The sequence below is a fragment of the Bos taurus genome, chromosome 2, assembly GCF_002263795.3.
Source record: "Bos taurus isolate L1 Dominette 01449 registration number 42190680 breed Hereford chromosome 2, ARS-UCD2.0, whole genome shotgun sequence".
Classification (NCBI taxonomy): domain Eukaryota; kingdom Metazoa; phylum Chordata; class Mammalia; order Artiodactyla; family Bovidae; genus Bos; species Bos taurus.
In genome coordinates, this window is record NC_037329.1 from 62,513,659 (window position 1) to 62,535,361 (window position 21,703).

The 21,703-nt window shown below is 42.6% G+C and overlaps 1 protein-coding gene across 2 annotated transcripts in view; it reads left to right on the forward strand.

The window, feature by feature from the left end:
* The window catches only part of TMEM163 (transmembrane protein 163), a 331,925-nt gene that overhangs the window by 63,171 nt on the left and 247,051 nt on the right, over window positions 1-21,703 (forward strand). For both annotated transcript variants that reach the window (XM_024975784.2, NM_001101160.2), the window contains one exon: window positions 5,549-5,668. In XM_024975784.2, coding sequence (XP_024831552.1) covers window positions 5,549-5,668 — 120 coding nt within the window. The remainder of the gene's footprint in view (window positions 1-5,548; window positions 5,669-21,703) is intronic.

Sequence of the window (21,703 nt, forward strand, 5' to 3'; positions counted from 1 at the left end):
GCCGGGCTCGGCGCCTCGGAGCGCGCTGGGGCGCGGAGCTCCGACTTCCCGCGAAAGCGTGGAGAGCTGAGGGCGGCAGCCCCACCTTCCGCGGCCGGCGCCGCCCGAGTCGCGGCGCCTCCGCCGGAACCCGAGAACCCGACTGCCTCCTGGGAGACCCCGCCGGGGCCCTCACCCTCCTCTCGGCCAGCCTTGGCTCCTCCAGCGCCCACTGGAAAAGTTTGCTGGAGGCGTGTGTGTGTGATTTTTTTCCCCCCTCCGCTTTCCGAGCCGAGCGCTCCCGGTTGACTGCGGGTCGCGCTCAGTTGGGAGGGTCCTGAGCTCGGAGCATGCTCCTTCCCAAGCCCGGTTCGGCTCCGTGGGTTAACCAGGAAGAACTTCCCTCTGCGGATTCAGCTTCGAGGGGCGACTGCCCCGGCGAAGGGAAGTCGGGTGACCTCCGACCCTCATTTACTAGGGACCCAGTTTATCGTGGGTCGCTGCTCCGCTGTCTGCCGATGGTACAGAGGACTGGGACACTTGGATTTGGACCACCAATCCTGGATGGATGCCGCTGGAACCTGGCGGTTCTCGGAGCGCGCATCCCAGCCTCTTCAAAATCCCTGGACGCTGGCAAACGTCCCTATCCCAGGAGGCCAAGCCCGACCCTCCGACAGATAGCCGGTTACCCCTTTGAATTGCCCACATAAAACGCGAGAGACTGCCCTATTCATTCCTATGTCTATCTCCTCCTCCTACATCTCTCTTTTTTTCCCTCCCTAGTTTCCTTTCAGCCCGCTTCTTGGCCACGTCTGTACCTTTTTTGTTTCTTGCAGAATCGAATCCAAATCGGCCCCCTCAAAAAGACTCAATGGCTCTGCTAAAACCGGTTAGTGGCCGAAACTGGATTCTGACAGCCGGCCGTTCCGGGGGGAGCGGCTCGTCGCCACCTCCACCCCCTGTTCTTGGAAGCCTTATTTTGTTGGCTGTGGCGGATTTGTATATTTCAGTCTTAGCAGGTTTCTGTATATTCTTGGTATCTCCTGTACATTTTTATTCCGGTTTAGAGTTCGGAGGCACGATCTCGTTCCTCTGAGAAATTTTAAACTGTAGCATGTGAAAACCAGAATGACATGGAAACGGCAATTCCCAGAGAATCGGCAGGGATGCTCGGGCGAGAACTGGAGCCACTCCGGTTGCAACGAGTTCCGCACCTATGTTGCAGTTTCTCCTCCTATTCTCACCTAACTCGATTATCATTTTCGAGCTGATGATGGGTGACATCACAAGCACCCAACAAAACCTATCATTTTTATTGTAGATCGTGTTAATTACCTTTCTCTCTGCAACTGATGTTGTAGGATTTAAAATCTTTGTATTGAAGAAAGACCGAACTCTGGGATGGGCTTATTTTTGTAGCATTGCAGGTCGTCTGTATCAAGCTGGCCTATTTCTCCCTATCTCACAAAAGGATAGGAGGGGAAAAACGTGCTAGGGCGAGTTAATATTTAGTGTCATTTTGTAGCTCGGGCTCAAGCATAAAAAGCCCTTCTGAATTCATTCTTAAGGTTATTTTTCACTGGTCAACTGAATTTCATTTTCCATTATGTTATTGCATGAAAGCATTCACTGTTCATAAACTGTCACTGTGTAAAAGCGCTGCGTGTCACACACTGCCAGTCTGTTAAGATGAGTCCTGTCCCCCAAAGAACCCGGCTCGGTGTGGCCTTGAAAGCTGAAAGTCAATGTGACATTCTTCTGTTTGACCCGTTCCTGGCAGCCAAGAGTTAATGCTGAATGAGTCATTTCTATTAAATAAATCAGAAGCTTATCTAGGGAGGTTTCTTAAAATATTTTGTTTGTGTTATTTTTTCTTATGGGGCTGCATCTTTTCAATATCGATTTTTTTTTGTATCCCTTGGGAATGGTTCGATTGTTACTACTGCTACATTTTTCCTAATAGTGAGAGGCCTTGGGGAGGAGGAGGCCTCAGCAGCTGCCTGCTATGTATCTCTACCTCATGCCTGGCTTGCTTGTCTTCTAAACCTAAATACCTACCTCTGGGTGTGTGGGAGGGCGGACACCTGGTTCTGTACCCATATTTGGCCTTCTCTTTTGCCATAAGTTCCTTCTGAGCTGTCAGGACCCTGTTAACAGTCTCAATCTAACTTTGATCAAAGGCTTGCTTATAAAAATCTAGTGTTTGGGAACTTTAAAGGTTTTTTTCCTTCCTCCATAGAAGTGATGTGGGCTGGTTCCCAGAAACCTAGCTAGCTCATATTGTCAGTAACTGCAGTGCCATTTGGTTGAGTCTTGTAGTTCAGGGAGCAAGAGCTTTGTGGTCCAAGACTGAGTAAAACAAACAAAACATAGGCCAAGTTTGTCTTAGGCATTTCCACACCCTCCCTTTCAGTGCCACTCTTCTCCCCACAAGTGTTTCCCATCATTCTGCCCCAAGGCTTAGGGCCCTAAGAGTTTTACCTGCTTCAGCATTTTCTACTGCCTTCCTATCTATCGAATATTCCCCTTCTTTCTGAGAATCCAAGCATGACCAGTTCTTAGGAGAAAGCAATGGGAACTAATTCATACTAGCATGGAAATGACTGATGGCGTCAACCTCCCTGTGTATGTTTGCATCTCCCCAACCCTAGTATCAGTCCTTCATTTATACAACCCTTAAGCTTACTTATGCTTACCTTATGCCAGGGTCCAAATTACAAATAGGTGAAATTTGAGTGAGATTAACAATTTGAATGTGGAGGCCAACTAAAGGCCTCTTCTAGGAGCCAGCCTTGTGTGCATATGTGAGACCTGCCTTGGCTTCTGTAGGCTGTGCTACCTTTCTTCTACCTTTGAAACACAGCTTCCTGAAAATTTTAGAAATTCTCATCACATCTCTGGCTTGCACTAACAGTGCAGCTAACGCTGCATGCAGCTAACACAGGTTGGAGGGGGGAGGTAGAGGAACCTGTGTGCAGAAAATTCATTTATAAGCTGGGTCTTCATAGATCATTATATCCCACTTCACTTTGAGGAGTGGAGAGTTATCCATTCTAGGTTTTAGCTCTCTTTTTAGGAAGGAAAACTAGTAGGAAGCAAGTGAAGGTTGAATAGGAATGGGAAAGTTTCTCCCTTGGACAGTCTCCATTACATTTCTCCAGTGTTTAAAGTTTGAAACATCTCATGGGGAAGCACATACAGGATCAGATCTGGGGAAGAACTATGAATCCTGCTGACCAGGTGCAATCCTGCACCACCCTAGCAGGAGAGTGCAGCCCAGATGAGCTGGCAGCCCACACTCCTCCAAGGGGAGTGCTGGCCCCCTCAGGGGTGAGGTGTGTTGATTGGCCATGCAGTCAGCTCCAGTCACATTGTTGGAAACAGCTGGCTTTGGAAGGAAAAAATAAATGTCATGTGTTGGAATCAGAAACCCAGATCATGGTTGTTTCTCTTAGAAAATTAAATCTTCTAGAAGGAACCTTGTTTTTTCACCCCCAGTGGATAACCTCTTGAGATTGTTGCTGTCAAAGTACCCAGCAAATGAACTACTTACTTGAGTCAGTACTTAAATGTTACAGCTTCACTTCTCTTGAAAATCAATTGGCCAGGATGAAAGAAAGATTTCTGTGTCATTTGGGAAAAGAGAAATAAATTATAGGGAGTCAGTGGGACCTGCATAATATTTTCGGTTGTAGCTTAAACTGGAATCAAGGGTGATTGCAGTTGAAAATTAAAATGGGTATTTTTAGCAGCTAGGGAAATAGACAGAGGGACAAAAAGAAGTAGACCAAGGGACAGTTTGAAATCATTTGTACCCAGGGCATAATGTGATGAGAGGTGGTTTTTCTTTTTTCTGTCCAAGTGCATTTTTTAAAGGAAGGTTTGGTGAGATTTTTGCAGTGAGGTGATGGAGTTTATACCTACTTTTTGCAAATTCATCTCCCCTTTTGGTTGTAAATGTGTCTGCAGCTTTGAATGACTAAAAAATCTGGCTGTACACTGGACTCACTAAGCAGGCTTCATGACTTTTCCCCGTTGTTCAGGACTTGTGGTCTGAGTAGTTAATGGGACTGGGAAACTTTGACAGGGTCCTTGTTATATTTCGAACATGATGCAGTTTTCAGTAACCCAGTGTTTAATGTCGTACCTAGTCAGTCTAGTGGGAAGATGCCTTTTTACACAATGTGTAAGTGTGATTTGTTGCATGCTGTGTAGTATTTTACACATGGGTGCTTAAACCCTGACTACCAGTTTCTTCATCATTTGGAGCAGTTGTGATAAGGCTGTTCCACCTCTACAAATTATATAACGGGTTGTTTGGCTAGAGACGGTGTCCTGTTTATGTGGAATGTGTGCTTAGTCACTCAGTTGTGTCCGACTCTTTGCGACCCCACGGAGTGTAGCCCGCCAGGCTCCTCTGTCCATGGGGATTCTCCAGGCAAGAATACTGGAGTGGGTTGCCATGCCCTCCTCCAGGAGATCTTACCAACCCAAGGATTTATAGAGCCCAGGCCTCCCATATTGCAGGCAGATTCTTTACCATCTGAACCACCAGTGGGATGCTGGGCTGAGAATTTGGTTCTCCATGCAACTAAGAGATGCCGTATATGATCTCTTTTCAAAGGAGAAGAAAAAATGTCCAACAAGATCATACTGATGTTTTATTCTTTGACTCAAGGCTGTTGAAACTTGGGCATTGTCTCAGAGGCATCCTGAATTTCTGTTGTTGAGGACTCAGTGTCAAAAGCAGAGGAGATGAAACCAAACCTTTATTGTATGTGGCATGCCTGGGAAGTGACCCTTAGTTTTAGCAGGTTTACCCCACTTAATAGTCTGAGAATTTTTTGACGTAAGCTTGATACAAAGGAATAGATGCTATAGAGCAGAAAGAGGAGAGAAGAAAACGTGGCGTGTAATTTAGGTCAGGTGGTTGTTGGTTGTGGTTAAAGAGAAATGGTCCTGTTAATTGATGAGGGGAGCCACGAAGGTATTTGTATTCCATGACTCATTGCTGTGGGCAAAACCTGGTCCCCCAGTACAGGGCCAGGATGGTGGATTAACACAAATTGGTGCTGCAGTTGAGGAGCCCAAAAGCCCAACCAGATGTGGGCTATTCATGCTGTTTTCTTAACGAAAGGCTTCGTTAGAAGGAGCTGCACCTGCTTGAGTCAGTGAGCCAAGGGAGTTAATACAGGGGCAGGGGCATGGCTGGGGTCGTTCGGCCTCAGGTCAGAGGTTGGTGGGCTGGCAGACTCCTTTATAAAGAAGACAGCTGGTATTTCCCTGTGGGAACATGAACCAGATACGCTTGAGCCAGTGATCTTTCAAGAGATGCCCCAAAGCTTGATTTCCATGCCACTCTCCTAAAACACCTCTTGGATAACTGAATCACTTTGCTGCACACTGAAACTAGCACAATATTATAAATCAACTATATTTCAATTAACAACCCCCCCCATCTTGGCCCGCAGGCTGCTGGTTTATAATCCTTGGATAAGAACATATAGCTCTAGTTGTGGGTTTCTTAATAAGGAAATGCCTAACTTCCTTTTCTCCTTGTATTTGTCAGGCTTACTAGAAAGCAGCACTCGGCTAAAACCTCATGAAGCCCAGAACTACAGAAAGAAGGCATTGTGGGTCTCCTGGTTCTCCATTATCGTCACACTGGCCCTGGCGGTGGCTGCCTTTAGTGAGTATTCAGAGTCTTGCTGATCGATGTATTTTACGGGTGTTGCCGGTTTTATTCTCTGACTCCTATGGGATGCACTTTTGCTTTTAGTTGACTATTATTGATGAGTAAATATTTTTTCGATGGTTACATAGTCAAATGCTTATAAATTAGTAAAATGGCTTCTCTCCTCTGCAGAGGCAAGAGGTAGTTAAGAAGAAGACTGGGAGTCTAGGCTCTCATCAGTATGCGGGTTTGTGGCAGTCAATTCTGGCTGCCAGCTGAAATAGTGAAAATATTCTCTTGGTGGATGCCTTCAGCCTGGGCTGACATGTGACAAATATATATCCTTGAGACTGGTATTTTGAACCTCATGCTACCAGATGAGTGTAATATTGTAGTACGACCTCTCCTCCCCACCCCCACCCCTGAATTATATTTGCCTGAGGTTTAGAATAAAATCATCTGAACATTTTAATGAAACAAAAATGGGAGGATCCCCTTGCAAGTTTTCAGTGGCCTTGGAAACAAAAATATTTATCATAATCGAGAAGAACTAAGAAAACTGAATGCTTTTTGCCTATGGATAATCCAGTTTCCCTGTTAGGAAGCCCATGACATGCATTTTCTCCACTAACATTTGCAGCCTATAGAAATGTGCATGTGCTGTTTATTCTTATTAATGTGCAGTGATTCATAAGCTTAAGCAGTGACATTTAGCTTCAGCTCAACCTTGGTGGAATCCACAGTGTTTTTTTCTTTTTAATGCTAGGAAAAAGAATGTATTATATGCATTTTGTGATTAATTTATGGCCTTAACAGATTTATATTCTAAGTAATGAGTATCATACAAGGTGTCTCATGTAACAACCGCAGAGTAGGAGAAGGAAGGGCTGTGTCTGCTGGAATATACTACCCAGTGTGTTTTTAAAATTCCATTCTGCACAGTTAGAGCTGCTGCTGGAAATTGGTGTTGGCTCCCATGGGGGATATTAGAATTTGACCAAGTGTTCCCTGCAAAACTCAGTGTATATTCCTTTAAGCAATATCTATTTGGAAACACTGTACCACATCTTGGCTTTTTTTTTTTTTTTGCCACATATTTAGCAGCCAAGGATAATTTCAGGGTAGAAGCATTTACCAATGAGCCAGAAATCTGATCAAGAGGAATTCTGATCCCTGAAAATAGCTACTCCTTCCTTTTTTATAAAAATGCTGAAACAAGAGTAATAGCCCTATTGACATCCCTGGAGGATAATTTAGTTGCAGTGGCTGGTGGTGGGCTCCAAATCTGACCCTGTAATTTACATATGTAAAGAAAGAGGAATGGCAGGAAGGGAGATGATATACCAAGAGAATAATAGTTACTCTGACTGATAGAGCTGTTATGACTTTATAATATGATTATTTGAATGAGGACCTGAATGTGGAGAAATATTGAGCAAGTCTTTCCTTTGGGAGAAGAATCCAAATTAAGCACATTTGATGTGCTTAATCAGAATAAGAAAAAAATTAGGAAATTTTGGGTTTGCATATTATGCTTGTTCAGTTGGGTTATCTTAAAAATTTTGTTCCATTTCTTATAATAGGAAAAGACTGTTGCATAATGCATATGGAATTATAATATTGCTTTATGAAAAGGATTCTGTTTCTCTTTAAAATGATTTTACCCTCTTTTTATAGCAAGTAGTTTAACTCTTGTAACTTCTTGCCTATAAAATGTTGACCTTGGGGTATACATGGCATCATGATTTTTGTTGCTTTCTGTGGTACATTAATTTGTTCCCAAGTTGCTTTCAACTTGTTCTGGTACAGTTAAACCAAAAAATGTAAAAGTTAAACTATATATTTTCTCATTTTAACTAGAGTAACTTTAATGTGTGTGCACATGTGTGTGTTTTATATTTTAGACCCTCGAGGTGGTCTGTGGCTGCATTGTTAGGGTTGTTGGTTTTATTTAGTTTCCAAAATCTATTTGTACTATGAAATATTAAAAGCTTTTAAAACATCACTTGCATGTTGATAGACTTTTGCTCAATCCTTTTCACAGTTTTGAAGGGGAAGAAAGTCAATAGAGATTAAGCAATATAAGCTTACTTTTGAAATTGTTTAAATTAGTATTTAAAGGAAAATGGTATGTTTCAGAAAGCACAGTAAATGTATTTTTAAAAAAGACTCAGAAGGAGCCCCCAGTATTCTTTAAGGAGGTGGTTGACAGAGAGATGGGATAAATGGAATAGGCTGGCTTGGTGAACAGCTGTTATATCCAATGAAATGGTCAGGTTGAACCAGTTAACATTTTAAAGAGAATTGCTATGGAATGCAGTGCTGTGAGATGGCAGAGAAGTGTGGAGTGTGTGCCGCATGTGCATCTGTGTGTGGTGTGTGTGTTGCCAGGAGGTGATAGTCATGGTGAAGAGAAGACGGTATTTATTGTCATGTCTTCTTGCTACTACTGGATGGTAAACTCTTTGGGGCAGGATGAACATACATTTTTACTTGGAAATCAGTACTGGAGATTGTTGAATGAATGAACTGAGAAACAGTTTCTAAAAAGTATTTTTTTTTTTAAGTTGGGGGAAGCAAAAGATTTCTTAGAAATAAATTTCATCTAAAGATTTGTTTAGATACCAGATTTAGGTCTTATTTATTTTATAAACAATTGAAATCTATTTAAGACAATTGGATAATCCTATGGCCATTCTCTTACTAAGGACCTTTCTTGGAGCACTATGGCTGGTTCAGTTAGAAACCCATCTTTATCTCCTCACCTGCCATTTCCTCTTTAATTGTACATGCTGATTTTTAGCTGAGCATCCTCTGGAGAAATGCTGTTGTCTCTTTTGTGTTTGGAAATGAGGCTGAGGGATATATGTAAGTTTTGGGGATACCTCTTTTTTCAGGACTGGAAAGATTCATATTTTTACATAGTGTGTACATTTGCAAATAAAGACTAGTATCCTTCACTTCCTACCAGCTTCCAAGTAATCAGGTACGCTTTATTTTCACAAATTAGTAGTTTCTAAAAGACCTAATGATAAAAATAGCTTTGTTTAGTATTACTGAGTGATCGGTGATAAGTCACTTACACATGTAAGTATGGACGACATACAGGATGTCTAACATACAATGGATGATGTACATGGATGTCTGGTATAATCTGAAAAATTAGGTGAGTTTTCAAAGTTTGTGACTTGAAAGTATTTTGAGAGGAATATGTGCTTTGAAAGGGAGATGAACTATTTTTGGGAATCCTTGGTAATGTAGTGATTTTTGGACCTGCTCAAATGCTGATATAAAACCAGATGGTAATACATCTTGAATATTTCAGAAAGAGTTTTAGTTTGGCTTTAAAATTACTTCTGTTTATAATCGGTAGGCAGCATGGAAAATGGCAATCCTGTTATGAACAAACCTTAAAAAATCTGGTCTAATAATGAGGTTAGAAAGAGAACAGAAGTTCTTTTCACAATTCAGGGTTTTGACATCATTGATGTCTTTGTTAGAATGATTTAGGAAAGTGCATTCTGACTCTGAGGTTTGAATGAGTGTGAGTTAATTTTTAGGCACTCAATACATGTTCTGTGGGAAGTGAAGATATATTTGAAACATTCTCAGGGGAACACCTTTCCTAAGACACACAGTTCCACTTTGAAAAAAAATTCAAACCAAGATCTTCTCAGAAAAAGTTCTCTCAAAAATTTTGTGAATCAGTAGATTTAAGAATTGGAAAATTTTCTGAAAGGAGTGATTTTTATACTTGGGGGTTTTAAAATCATGTATCTGATTGTTGTATAAACTCTTAACCCTTAAAATGGTAGAATAAGTGTACTTATTCTTTTTATTTTTAGTTTGTGAGTCCAAGAGTTGAGCAGAGAAGGCAATGGCACCCCCACTCCAGTACTCTTGCCTGGACAATCCCATGGACGGAGGAGCCTGGTGGGCTGCAGTCCATGGGGTCTCTAAGATCCAAAATGACTGAGCGACTTCACTTTCACTTTTCACTTTCATGCACTGGAGAAGGAAATGGCAACCCACTCCAGTGTTCTTGCCTGGAGAATCCCAGGGACAGGGGAGCCTGGTGGGCTGCCATCTATGGAGTCGCACAGAGTCGGACACGACTGAAGCGACTTAGCAGCAGCAGCATCCAAGAGTTGAGAGATAGATAAAATGAAATTATAGGTTCTTTTATAAACTCAGCAAAATATGTCTGGGAATTTATTATGGTATCTCTCAACTGACACATGTGTGAGGTGGGAAAGGCAAAAGACTCTCCAGTGGCCCTCTGGTACCCTGAGAGAGACATCTAAAGAGTTACAGTGGCCTAAAATGTGTGGCCTGACCTGGCCTTTGCACCCCACCTTGCTCAGACATCCCAACTTCCCAGGACTGGAGCTGGCATCTTTCAGCAAAACTCATCTTCTGGTAGACCTTCATGCGGTTGAATCTTTTGAGGGCCTCACCAGCCATAAGGACTCATTTCCCAGAGTAGTTTTATTCGTTCTTCGGTGTATGCCAGTTTTCCCCTTTGTGTCCCTCCTGCATTAGGTCAGGATGCCTGTGAGACCCTCACTGCTCCTGCGGGTGAGCCTAAGACCCAGCCCCTGCACCATTTCCCTAAAGACTTAGGGGGCTTCCATTCTGCTCCTAGAACGATCCTTCCTGTTGTTCGCTGTTCTTGCTTCTTTTTCTTGATGAAAGAAGTACATGCACATTATGAAAGTTCATGAGGCCAGAAGTACACAGTGCCAATCTCTTTCCCACCCTCCACTTTCTCTCAGTTTCCACTCACCAATGACAAGTCTGTTGCCAGGGTCTTGTATTTCCTTCTAGACATTCTCTGGGCATGGGAAGCGCAGGTGTGGTCCCCGTGTGTACAATCCCCCATTGCTACTTAGGTTAGATATGGGGTCTTATTCTTGCTGATCTTTCAAGGAGCCCGGCCTCTTCCCAAGCTGCTGTTTCCCCAGGGTAGTGTGGTGGGGAGTTTTCCAGAACAACTTCCCAACCACTGCCGGTCTGGGCTGCTGAGCTGAGCGGGGAGGATGTGGGCAGGAAGTTTGTGAGCCACATCCTGGGTGTGTTTAGGGGGATAACTTGCTCCCCGGGAGTGTGCGGGGTAAATGATAACCAGAGATGCTGATTCTGAGAGGTGGAAACCAGGAGGGAGGAACAGCTGAAATGCGGTTTGGGCACCTCATGTTGACAACACGCCCTGCCTCTGGGTCCTTCCTTCCTGCTTTCGTGTCCTTGTGGGTCGTGGACTCAAAGGTTGATGCCTCATCTCCCCACCCCAAGAATGCCGGCTCACAGATGATGCCGGCTCACCGATGCTTAGTATCTTAGTCCCGCCCCTTTGCTCACCTAGAGGCCCCTTCTGATCTTGCCCCTCCTCCCTGGCTGAACTCGCTTCTCCCATCCCCCCAGCCAAGCTTGCCCACAAATGCTTCTTGCAGTTCCCCAGATGCTGCATCCTGCTCTTGGCCCCCACATCCATGCACCTGCTGTGCCCTTGGCGTCAGAGGCCCTGTGTTCCTGCCCCTATGCTTTGTTTTCTAGCCAAATTTTACTTATCCCTCAAAATTGAGATGAAAGAGCCCCTAGTCCCGGAAGCCTCCTCTGACCCTCCATTTCCTGATGAAATGCGTTTTGTGAATATAGCCAATATTTTATAATAGCTATAAATGGAGGAAATATAATTCTTAAAAATTGTGAAACACTATGTTGTATACCTGAAATGTACATAAGTAAGTAAACTATACCTCAGTAAGAAATGATTTGAAAAATGGAAAGAAAAAAAAATGCCCTTGGTTTCCACAGCCTTGTGGGCACCGGGCAGTGTATCAGGAACGTGATACACGATACTTAAATCATTGTGTTGTCACCCTGTGAACAAAGGCAGGGCCCCGTCTTCTCCGGTCTACCTTCTCAGCTCCTAATACAGTTGGCGCTCAGATACTGGTTCAGTTAGTTCAGTTCAGTCTCTCAGTCGTGTCTGACTCTTTGGGACCCCATGGACTGCAGCTTGCCAGGCTTCTCTGTCCATCACCAACTCCCAGAGCTTGCTCAGACTCATGTCCGTGCCATCCAACCATCTCGTCCTCTGTCATCCCCTTCTCCACCTGCCTTCAATCTTTCCCAACATCAGGGTCTTTTCCAGTAATTCAGTTCTTTGCATCAGGTGGCCAAATATTGGAGTTTCAGCTTCAGCATCAGTCCTTCCAGCGGATATACAGGATTAATTTGCTTTAGGATTGACTGGTTTGATCTTCTTGCAGTTGAAGGGACTCTCAAGAGTCTTCTCCAACACCACAGTTCAAAAGCATCAATTCTTTGGCGCTCAGCTTTCTTTATAGTCCAACTCTCACATCCATACATCACTACTGGAAAAACCATAGCTTTGACAATATGGACCTTTGTTGGCAAAGTAATGTCTCTGCTTTTTAATATGCTGTCTAGGTTGGTCATAGTTTTTCTTCCAAGGAGCAAGTGTCTTTTAATTTCATGGATGCAGTCACCATCTGCAGTGATTTTGGAGCCCAAGAAAATAAAGTCTGATACTGTTTCCACTGTTTCCCCATCTATTTGCCATGAAGTGATGGGTCTGGGTGCCATGATCTTCGTTTTTTGAACGTTGAGTTTTAAGCCAGCTTTTTCACTCTCCTCTTTCACTTTTATCAAGAGGCTCTTGAGTTCCTCTTCGCTTTCTGCTATCTTAAGGGTGGTGTTATCTGCTTATCTGAGGTTATTGATATTTCTCCCAGCAATCTTAATTCTAGCTTGTGCTTCATCCAGCCTGATGTTTCTCATGATGTCCTCTGCATATAAGTTAAATAAGCAGGGTGACAGCATACAGCCTTGATGTGTTCCTTTCCCAATTTGGAACCAGTCTGTTGTTCCATGTCTGGTTCTAACTGTTGCTTCTGATACTGGTATTTCAGATACTGGTTGGACTGGAGTAGCTTTTAACATCTCCCTGCTGAGGCCACTGTGGCTGCAGCAGGTTGAGGATGTATGTTTGTAGGTGAAAATCTCAGAAAAAGGAACAGCAGATTTTTCAAGTGAATGGAAACAAGCGGGAAAGCCAGTGGGGGTGGGGGATGCGGGGCCCTTGTCTCTCCCTCCCCCCAAACCCCTCCCTCCCCTCTCCCTCTGCCCATCTTGGGCCGACAGATCCAGGGTTCTATTGACCCCGACTCACTCATGGCTGTTAGGAGAGTGCATCTTCCCAGTCCCCAGGCTTACAACGAGCTGTTGTTTCCAGCCCACAGTGGAGGAGGGGTCCTCGCAGCTGCCTGCTTGTTCTGCTTCCCTTCTCCCTGCATTCTGCACACAGCCTTTAATTAAAATGTGGCCAGGGTGTATTAGCACAGAGGTGTCGTTGTCACACAGCCCTGGCGCTGACTCAGGGAATCTGGGCAGTGAGCCCTCTGGACTCATCTTATTAGGCTGGGTGGGTCCTTGCCCCCTCCTTGCTTGTGTCTGGGCTCTGCTAACATGCCTTCCAGAGTCCTGTGGGAAACTCCTGAGGGCTTTTCCTGTTGCCTCTCAGGCTCTTTCCAGGCACAGTTGTTAGCTGGTGGGACAAGAATAGGTTTTCTGGTCTGCTTGTGCTTAGGGACTGTGATCTGGTCCTCTGGGGATTTCCCCTTGAAGGTGAAGTTTCTGGCAGGGTCCTCCTTGACAAGAGGTTATTTCCTGGTGCCCTGTCGTGAGGGCTGAAGATGAGGTTGAAGGAAACGGAGAGGACAGTCCTTTTCCCGGTAAAGGAAGCTGTTTCTCACTTTCTACTGTTTCCTCCTGCGCGTCTTTCCAGGGTGTGGCTGTGTCCATCCAGTCCTTAGCAAGTGCCTGTTGCCTGTCTGGTGTTCTGGGTACCACAGAGGACACTAGGACCTGGGACAGCCTCTTATTCCCTTGAAAAGCTTGGGTCTAATGGGGAGGGGAGTCTGTGGACGTCGGAGCAAATGATAGGGCAGTGGGGTAGGGCAGATAACCTGTTAGACACATAGGATGCTCAAGAAAAGATATCATTGGTCTGTTAGAGAAAGGACAGTCTGCAGCCTCCCCAAGAATGAATTAAAGGAAAATCAGAGCTATTAATGTAGAAACTAAGGCCATCCCGAGGCCGGAGTGCAGGAAGACTTAGGAGGGGCTTTGGAAACAGATTTTGGAATAAAGTAAATGCACTAGAGGATTTTACCTTCAGTGAAGAGATGGACCAGAATAAACCAACCCATCAACCCAGGAAGACCACTCAACTCTGTGTGTGGGGAGGCTTCTACTAGAATTTATAACCATGGGGAATGACCTTGTGCTTGTTTGTTTTTGGAATTTTCATAGGTTGCTTTCCTAAGAAATAGACTCTGACTCTGAGATTCACTGCAGGAGGTTTATTAGGAATGGGGGCTGGGAGAGGCTCTCAGGAGTAATTTCTTCTTTTTTTTTTATACACTTATTTTTTTTTAATTTAATATATTGTTATACAGTAGATATAGCAGCTGATAAAAATTATACACAGGTAAGATGGATGCATAATACACAATAATAGATATCAACTAAATATTTTATAAGACAATTTAAATGCTCAATAACTGATTATTAAAATGCCTGTTGGAGTTTACAAAAAGCAGCTTCTAGAAAATTATATTTATAGCATAGCATTCAAACACTTTTATTTTTTTATTTTTTAAATTTTATTTTATTTTTAAACTTTACAATATTGTATTAGTTTTGCCAAACATAAAAATGAATCCGCCACAGGTATACCCGTGCTCCCCATCCTGAACCCTCCTCCCTCTCCATACCCTCCCTCTGGGTCGTCCCAGTGCACCAGCCCCAAGCATCCAGTATCATGCATCGAACCTGGACTGGCGACTCGTTTCATACATGATATTATACATGTTTCAATGCCATTCTCCCAAATCTCCCCACCCTCTCCCTCTCCCTCTCCCACAGAGTCCATAAGACTGGTCTATACATCAGTGTCTCTTTTGCTGTCTCGTACACAGGGTTATTGTTACCATCTTTCTAAATTCCACATATATGTGTTAGTATACTGTATTGGTGTGTTTCTTTCTGGCTTACTTCACTCTGTATAATAGGTTCCAGTTTCATCCACCTCATTAGAACTGATTCAAATGTATAATTTCTGAAAAGAAGCAAGGGAAGCAGGATTGGGCAGGGGGAGAAGTTGAACGACAGTGCTGTTACCTCAGAGACTTGTCCCATAGGGACTTGGAGCCAGGATGGCCATTCAGAATTGTCTTATTGAAGCAAGGTTGCCAGACCCGTCATTGGTATGGGCTGCCCCATGGAGAAGTGTGACCTTGGGAGAGGCAGCTTCCTTCAGTAGAGGGCGGATATAGGAGAGGGATGAGCTGTGAGCCATTGGCAGCCCTCATTCCTGGCAGCTGAAGGAATGAATGGGGAGTTCCTGAGGGAGAATCCAGGGGGTACACCATGGCGTCCTATATAGGTACTCATCCTGCCCGGGTATCCTAGGAACCCTCAAGCTGAGATACTGACATGGATATGGTTCTATGTTGCAAATACCCCTGGAATGCCTGAAAGAAGCAAGTGTAGAACCTCCACTAAGTCCCAGTAGCCTCATATGGATGACACGCCACCAATGCTGAGCTCATAATCCAACATTAGGAAGCTCCTGAGAAAGGATCTTAACTAGATGACTAAGTCATATAGCAGCATGATTAGAACTCGATGAGAAGAGGCTCTGATAGAATCTGTAAATGCATATATTTAATGAATAGACAATAAAAAAAGGAATCAAACACGTGAAGGGCACTGAAAAGAGCAACTGGGAAACAAACAAATATATATTTTTGCTGCTTTTATGGAAGCCATAACATGAACGTAGTTTTGTTTTTTGCTGCACCGCACAGCATGAAGAATCTTAAGTCCTTGACCAGGGATCGAACCTGTGCCCCCTGCATTGAGAGCACAGAGTCGTAACCATTGGACCACCAAAGGAAGTCCCATGTGGGTGTGGTCTTTAAAGTTAAGAACTGTAGCAGCAATCCACCACCCCCCGCCCTGCCCCCGCAACTCTCTCTCCTCTCTGTTTCCTCCTCATCTCCATGCTGGCAATCACTTTGCCTCTCTAGCTGATTCTTGCATTTTCTTATACCTTTAAAAATAACAGGCTTCTAATGCTAGTTCTTGAATTTTTGTTGTTAAGGAGTTACTTGTTGACTTCCCAGCAGGGAAGAAGATAATTTACTCTCTACTCTCCTCCTGGCCCCACACAGACATGCTGACTTTGAATTCCCATCCTTGCATAATAGTTATGGTTTGCATTATTATGACTACATAAATCTTGCTCACTGAGCTATATGGCAAAGAATGATTACCTCTTTCCTGCACCATTTTTTATTTTCTCTGGTTTTAGTATTTAATATGTAAGTTCTGTTTGTTCCTATGTTTACTTTTCTCTGCATCTCTTTATTTTTTTAAAATTATTTATTTATCTCGTTGCTGCTCTTGGGCTTTCTCTAGTTGTGGCAAGAGGGGCGACTCTAGTTGTCACGGGCTTCTCACTGCAGTGGCTTCTCTTGTTGCAGAGAACGGGCTCTAGGACATGCGGGTTTCAGTAGCTGCAGCACACGGGCTTAATTGCCCCACGGCATGTGGAATCTTCCCCAACCAGGGACTGAACCCGTGTCCCCTGCACTGGCAGGCAGATTCTCAACCACAGGACCACCAGGGAAGTCCTTCTGCATCTCTTTCTTATTAAATTCTAATTCAGCATTTTTATTTCAACCTCAGCTTCTTTGTAATATTTTCAGATGTGTCAATAATTCTGTCAGCGTTTTCTTTAAGAAATCTCTTTCAGGGCTGTTTGACATTTGTTAATCTGTTTGGTTGCTCTTTCTATTTGATGGGCATCCTAACATCCTGCATCCTAGCATCACCCTTCACCACGGATTTGGGCATTCCCTGTATTTCTTCTCTGTTGAGTCCCCTGTTTCCTGGATGCCATGTTTTTCTCTTCTTTGGTTGACATGCTTATCTTCTCTTAGCTCCCCTAGGAAGGAGCACATGGGAACGGAAGCTTTTCAAGCCTAAAATGTCATTAATATATCCTGACACTTGACTGATGGCTAAATAGAAAATTCTCAGTACAAATAATGTTCCTTAAGAGTTTTGAAGCTCTTATTTCTAGGGTTACTATTTAAGTCCGAAACCTTTCTAAATCATAATCCTATGTATGAGACTTGCTGTGGTAGGGTCTTTTTCATGAATGTATGCCCCTGCTTTCTATTTTTTTTTCCATTCATCTTTTTCTGTCTCTTTGCTCTACATTCTGGGAAATTTCCTCCACTTTATACTCCTGTGTTTCTATTGAGCTTTTCATTCTTACTGTCAAGTTTATTTTTAATTGCCTGAGTGTGCCTTTTAAAAAATCATCCAACTCTTGTGTTACTGATCTTTTTCATAGACCTTTTCTTATCTCTTTGGGAAAATATTAATGACATGAAAAAAGATCTTTTTCTGGTTCTTGTATTGTCTTTCTCTGAGGTGCTATTTTCCCCATTTTCCTTGGGTTTATTGTTTTTGTGAGGAGTCCTGTGATTGGTGACCCTTGATAGGTCTGCTCATATTAAGAGTGGGTGTTAAAAAAGAGTAGATGTGTACCCTATGTTCATAGCAGCACTATTTATGATAGCCATCCCTCCCAAAAAACCCCAAAAATACAATAGTCAAGACATGGAAACAACCTAAATGTCTATCAATAATGAACGGATCCATGGAATACTACTCAGCCATGACAAAGAATGAAATAATGCCACTGGCAGCAACATGGTGGACCTAGAGATTATCATTCTAAGTGAAGTCAGGCAAATGCCATGTGCTATCACGTATATGTGGAATCTAAACTATGACACAAATTAACTTACATATGAGACAGACTCACAAACATAGGGAACAGACTTGTGGTGGCCAATGGGAGGGGCGTGGGGGAGGATGGATTGGGAGTTGGGGACTAGCAGGTTGAAACTATTATACCAAGAATGGATAAACAACAAGGTCCTACTCTAAGGCACAGGGAACTAATTGCAGTATCCTGTGATAAACCATAATGAAAAAATAAAAAGGCAAAAATAGTGGATGTTTAAAAGCTGACTGGAGTTGTGAATATGTGGGTGGGTGGACTTTGTGGTGGAATGTTTTGTTGGGTGGATCCCAGTTTAATTAATGTTTCCTGGTCCTTCCTTCTGGACTTCCCAGGTTGCCCAGAGAAGGGCTTTCTAATGTGGGGGGTAGACGGCTGCTGCTTGAACTGTGTGTATTGAGTTGAGGTGGAAGATTGAGATCTCATCATTCTATTTGGGATTCTTCATTTGGTCTGCTGGGTAAGAGTTCAGTTTGGTTTTCCCACCTTTAGCTGAGTCTGTGAGTGAGTGAGTGAGTGAAGTCGCTCAGTCGTGTCCGACTCTTTGTGACCCCGTGGACTGTAGCCTACCAGGCATCTCCGTCCGTGGGATTCTCCAGACAATAATACTGGAGTGGGTTATCATTTCCTCCTCCAGGGGATCTTCCCAACCCAGGGATCGAACCTGGATCTCCTGCATTGGAGGCAGACGCTTTAACCTCTGAGACACAGGGAAGCTGAGTCTGGTGTTCCTCAAATAAGAAACTGTTGTACCTTCTTCAGAGAATAGATCTCTAATGTCTGACAGGAGTTGGGGAGGGAACCTGGAAAGGACTTTTAAAATAGACTTTGAACCAGTCATTCTGTTTTCAGTCTTCTCTTTGTTACACTGTGCTACCAATTCTTTTTTTTCTTCAGTGCCCTGAATGTAAATTGACCTGCCTTTTTGCTTTCACACTGCTGTCTTAGGAGTGTGCTTTCTGGAGTCTGTTAAATCAATTACTAGTTGCCCATATGTTTTATGGCATCTAAAAATTGTTTTTTTTTCTTCTTCCATTTTCTTTTTCTAATGGGTTTGTCTTTTTTTTTTTTTTTAATCTTTCTACTCTTAGTTTAGAATTTTTTAGGGGAAGCAAAGGGGCTTCCCTAGTGGCTCAGATGGTAAAGAATCTGCCTTTAGTGCAGGAGACCCAGGTTCAATCCTTGGGTTGGAAGATCCGCTGGAGAAGGAAATGGCAGCCCATTCCAGTACCCTTGCCTGGAAAAATGCCATGGACGGAGGAGCCTGGTGGGCTACATACAGTCCATGGGGTTGCAAGGAGTTGGACACGACTGAGTGACTTCAGGACAAACAAAAGTAACCGTGAGGAACCATCCTGCCATATTTCCCTGGAAGTGTCACACACAGCAGTTTATAGTGAAAACATATGAAGTGAATTAGAAACCAATGAGAAATAGTGAACCAAAATATAGTCTGAGAAACTTACCCAGAATGTGGCCCAGAGTGATACTTCTCTTTCATGTTTTCTAAGAGACATGAAATTAGGAAAATTTCTAATATAAATGAATAAGAATTCTAAAAGTAGAAAAAAGAGGAAATAGAGAATAGTCTTTGTTTTTAGAGGTGTCTGAGACTGTTTCGGAATTGGTGGAAATTTAAAAATTGATGTCTTTGAACTATATCATGCTGACCATTGTGTGAGTGACTTGATGTCAGAGATTTTGAAATAAGAAAGAAAAGTACACTAAGAACATGTCTCTTTCATTTAAAAAAGTGCTGGTCACAACCTATCAAATTGATTTTATGTGCCACCAATGGGTGGTAACTTTTGGTTTTAAGAACACTGACCCAGTGGGTCAATATAGAACCATGCGTCCAACAAGTCTGTTTAACGTTATGGAACATTTATAGATGTGACCACTTCCATGGTTATGAAAGAAGCCTCATTCAGTTACTAAGAATTTGTATTTTACAGTGTTCTCTATTCACAATGCAATGAACATTTGAAACAGCATGTAGCTAAAATGCTTCTATATGTCACAACATATGTGGGAAATTAACACCTTTCTGAGTATCACAAGGGGGAGAGGTGCTAAATATTTAAAAATATTTAGAACTTAAGATGAGATAAAAATTGATGAGCAAAACTATGTAAAACAAGAGACTAAGAAACAGCAAAGCAGTAAATCCAAAATAGGTGAAAGGAAGAAAACAGTACATTTAAGAGTACAAATTAATGAAAGAGAAAAAGATTAAATAGAATCAATAATACTAAAAGCTGTTTAAGACTAATAAAATTAGGTTCAGCTCTAGTCAAACTGATCATAACAGAAAAGGAATGAATGAAAAGTAATTGCAAGTTAAATGAGGAGTAATAATTAGGAATAAAGAAAAACATAATCAGACTATTTACAGTTTTATGCCCATAAATTTGAAAGCTTAGGTGAAATGCATAGTTTTCTAGACTCATAATCTGTTATGATTGACTCAAGGAAAAAAGTGACCAAAATGGCAACCCACTCCAGTGTTCTTGCCTGGAAAATCCCATGGATGGAGGAGCCTGGTTACAGTCTACAGACTATGGTCCATGGGGTTGCAAAGAGTCGGACACGACTGGGCAACTTCACTTTCATGCTTGATTTAAGTTAAAGAAGTTAATCTAAGCCATTGGTTCTCATCCAGGTATGATTTTACACCTAACTCTTTGCCCCCTCCTTTCCCAGAGGACATTTGGCAATGTCAGGAGACATGTTCCGTTGTCACAAATGGGGCTAGGAATGCTGCTGTCATCTGGTTGGCAGAGGCCAGGGATGCTGCCTAAACATCCCACAATGCATGGGGCAGTCCCCCACAAAACAAAGAATTACCTGGCTCAAAATGTCAATAGTGCAAGGTTGAGAAACTCTGATATAGGCCAACATGGTTTTATAGGTGGTTTTATGAATATATAAGGATTAGATAATCCCATTCGCATGTATTCTGTTTCACTGAAAAAGAAGGAAAACTTCCCATATAATTTTTTAAAATTTATTATTAATTAATTAATTTTGACCAGGCCATGTGTCATGTGGGGTCTGTCTAACCAGGGATGGTACCTGTGCCCTCTGCACTGGAGTCTTAACCAAGGGACTGCCAGTGAAGTCCTCAATGTTATTTTGAGAGTAGTACTACCTTGATACCAAAAACCAAAGACCTTAGAGAAGAATTTATAGATAAGCAAGCTGAATCTGTGTTTATATAACAAAACAGTAAATAACCATCTTTATCACATTGTGTTAATTTTGGAATGCAAGGATGGTGTAGTCAGAATAGTTATTATGTAATTTACCATGTTTGTAAATTAAGAGGAAAAGTCGTAGTATCTTTCAGTAGATATACAAAAAGCATTTGATAGAATTCAAGGCAAAATAAAACTTTTAGCCAAGAAGGGAATTACCCTGATAAAGACTATCTAACTTAAAATGTTAACAATTGTAAGTGGTAAGCATTAGAAACAATCCTGTAAAATCTAGAATGAAGATAAGGATGCTGCTGCTATCACTTTTCTCCAACATTATTTTTGATGTTCCAGCCAGTGCAGTAAGGCAAGGAAAAGAAATGAAAGTACATGCATAGACTGGAGATAGGGAAAATAAGAAACCAGCTTTGCTCATGGATAGTATAGTCTACTCTACATAGAAAAGAAAAGAGTTGCAGACACTATTAAAAGAAATGAGAAATTTCAGCAAGGTTGGTGTGGATGAATAGAAGTTTAACATACAGAAATCAAGTGTGTTCCTGTACAATAGCAACACAGAAGTTGTTCAGTTGCTCAGTCATGTCCAACTCTTTGCGAACCCATGGACTGTAACACACCAGGCTTCCCTGTCCATCACCAACTCCTGGAGCTTGCTCAAACTCATGTCCATTGAGTCGATGATGCCATCCAACCATCTCATCCTCTGTCATCGTCTTCTGCCTTCAATCTTTCCCAGCATCAGGGTCTTTTCCAATGAATTGGCTCTTTGCATCATGTGGCCAAAATATTGGAGCTTCAGCATCAGTCCTTCCAATGAATATTCAGGATTGATTTCCTTTAGGATTGACTGGTTTGATCTTCTTGCAGTCCAAGGGACTCTCAAGAGTCTTCTCCAACACCACATTTCAAAGGCATCAATTCTTC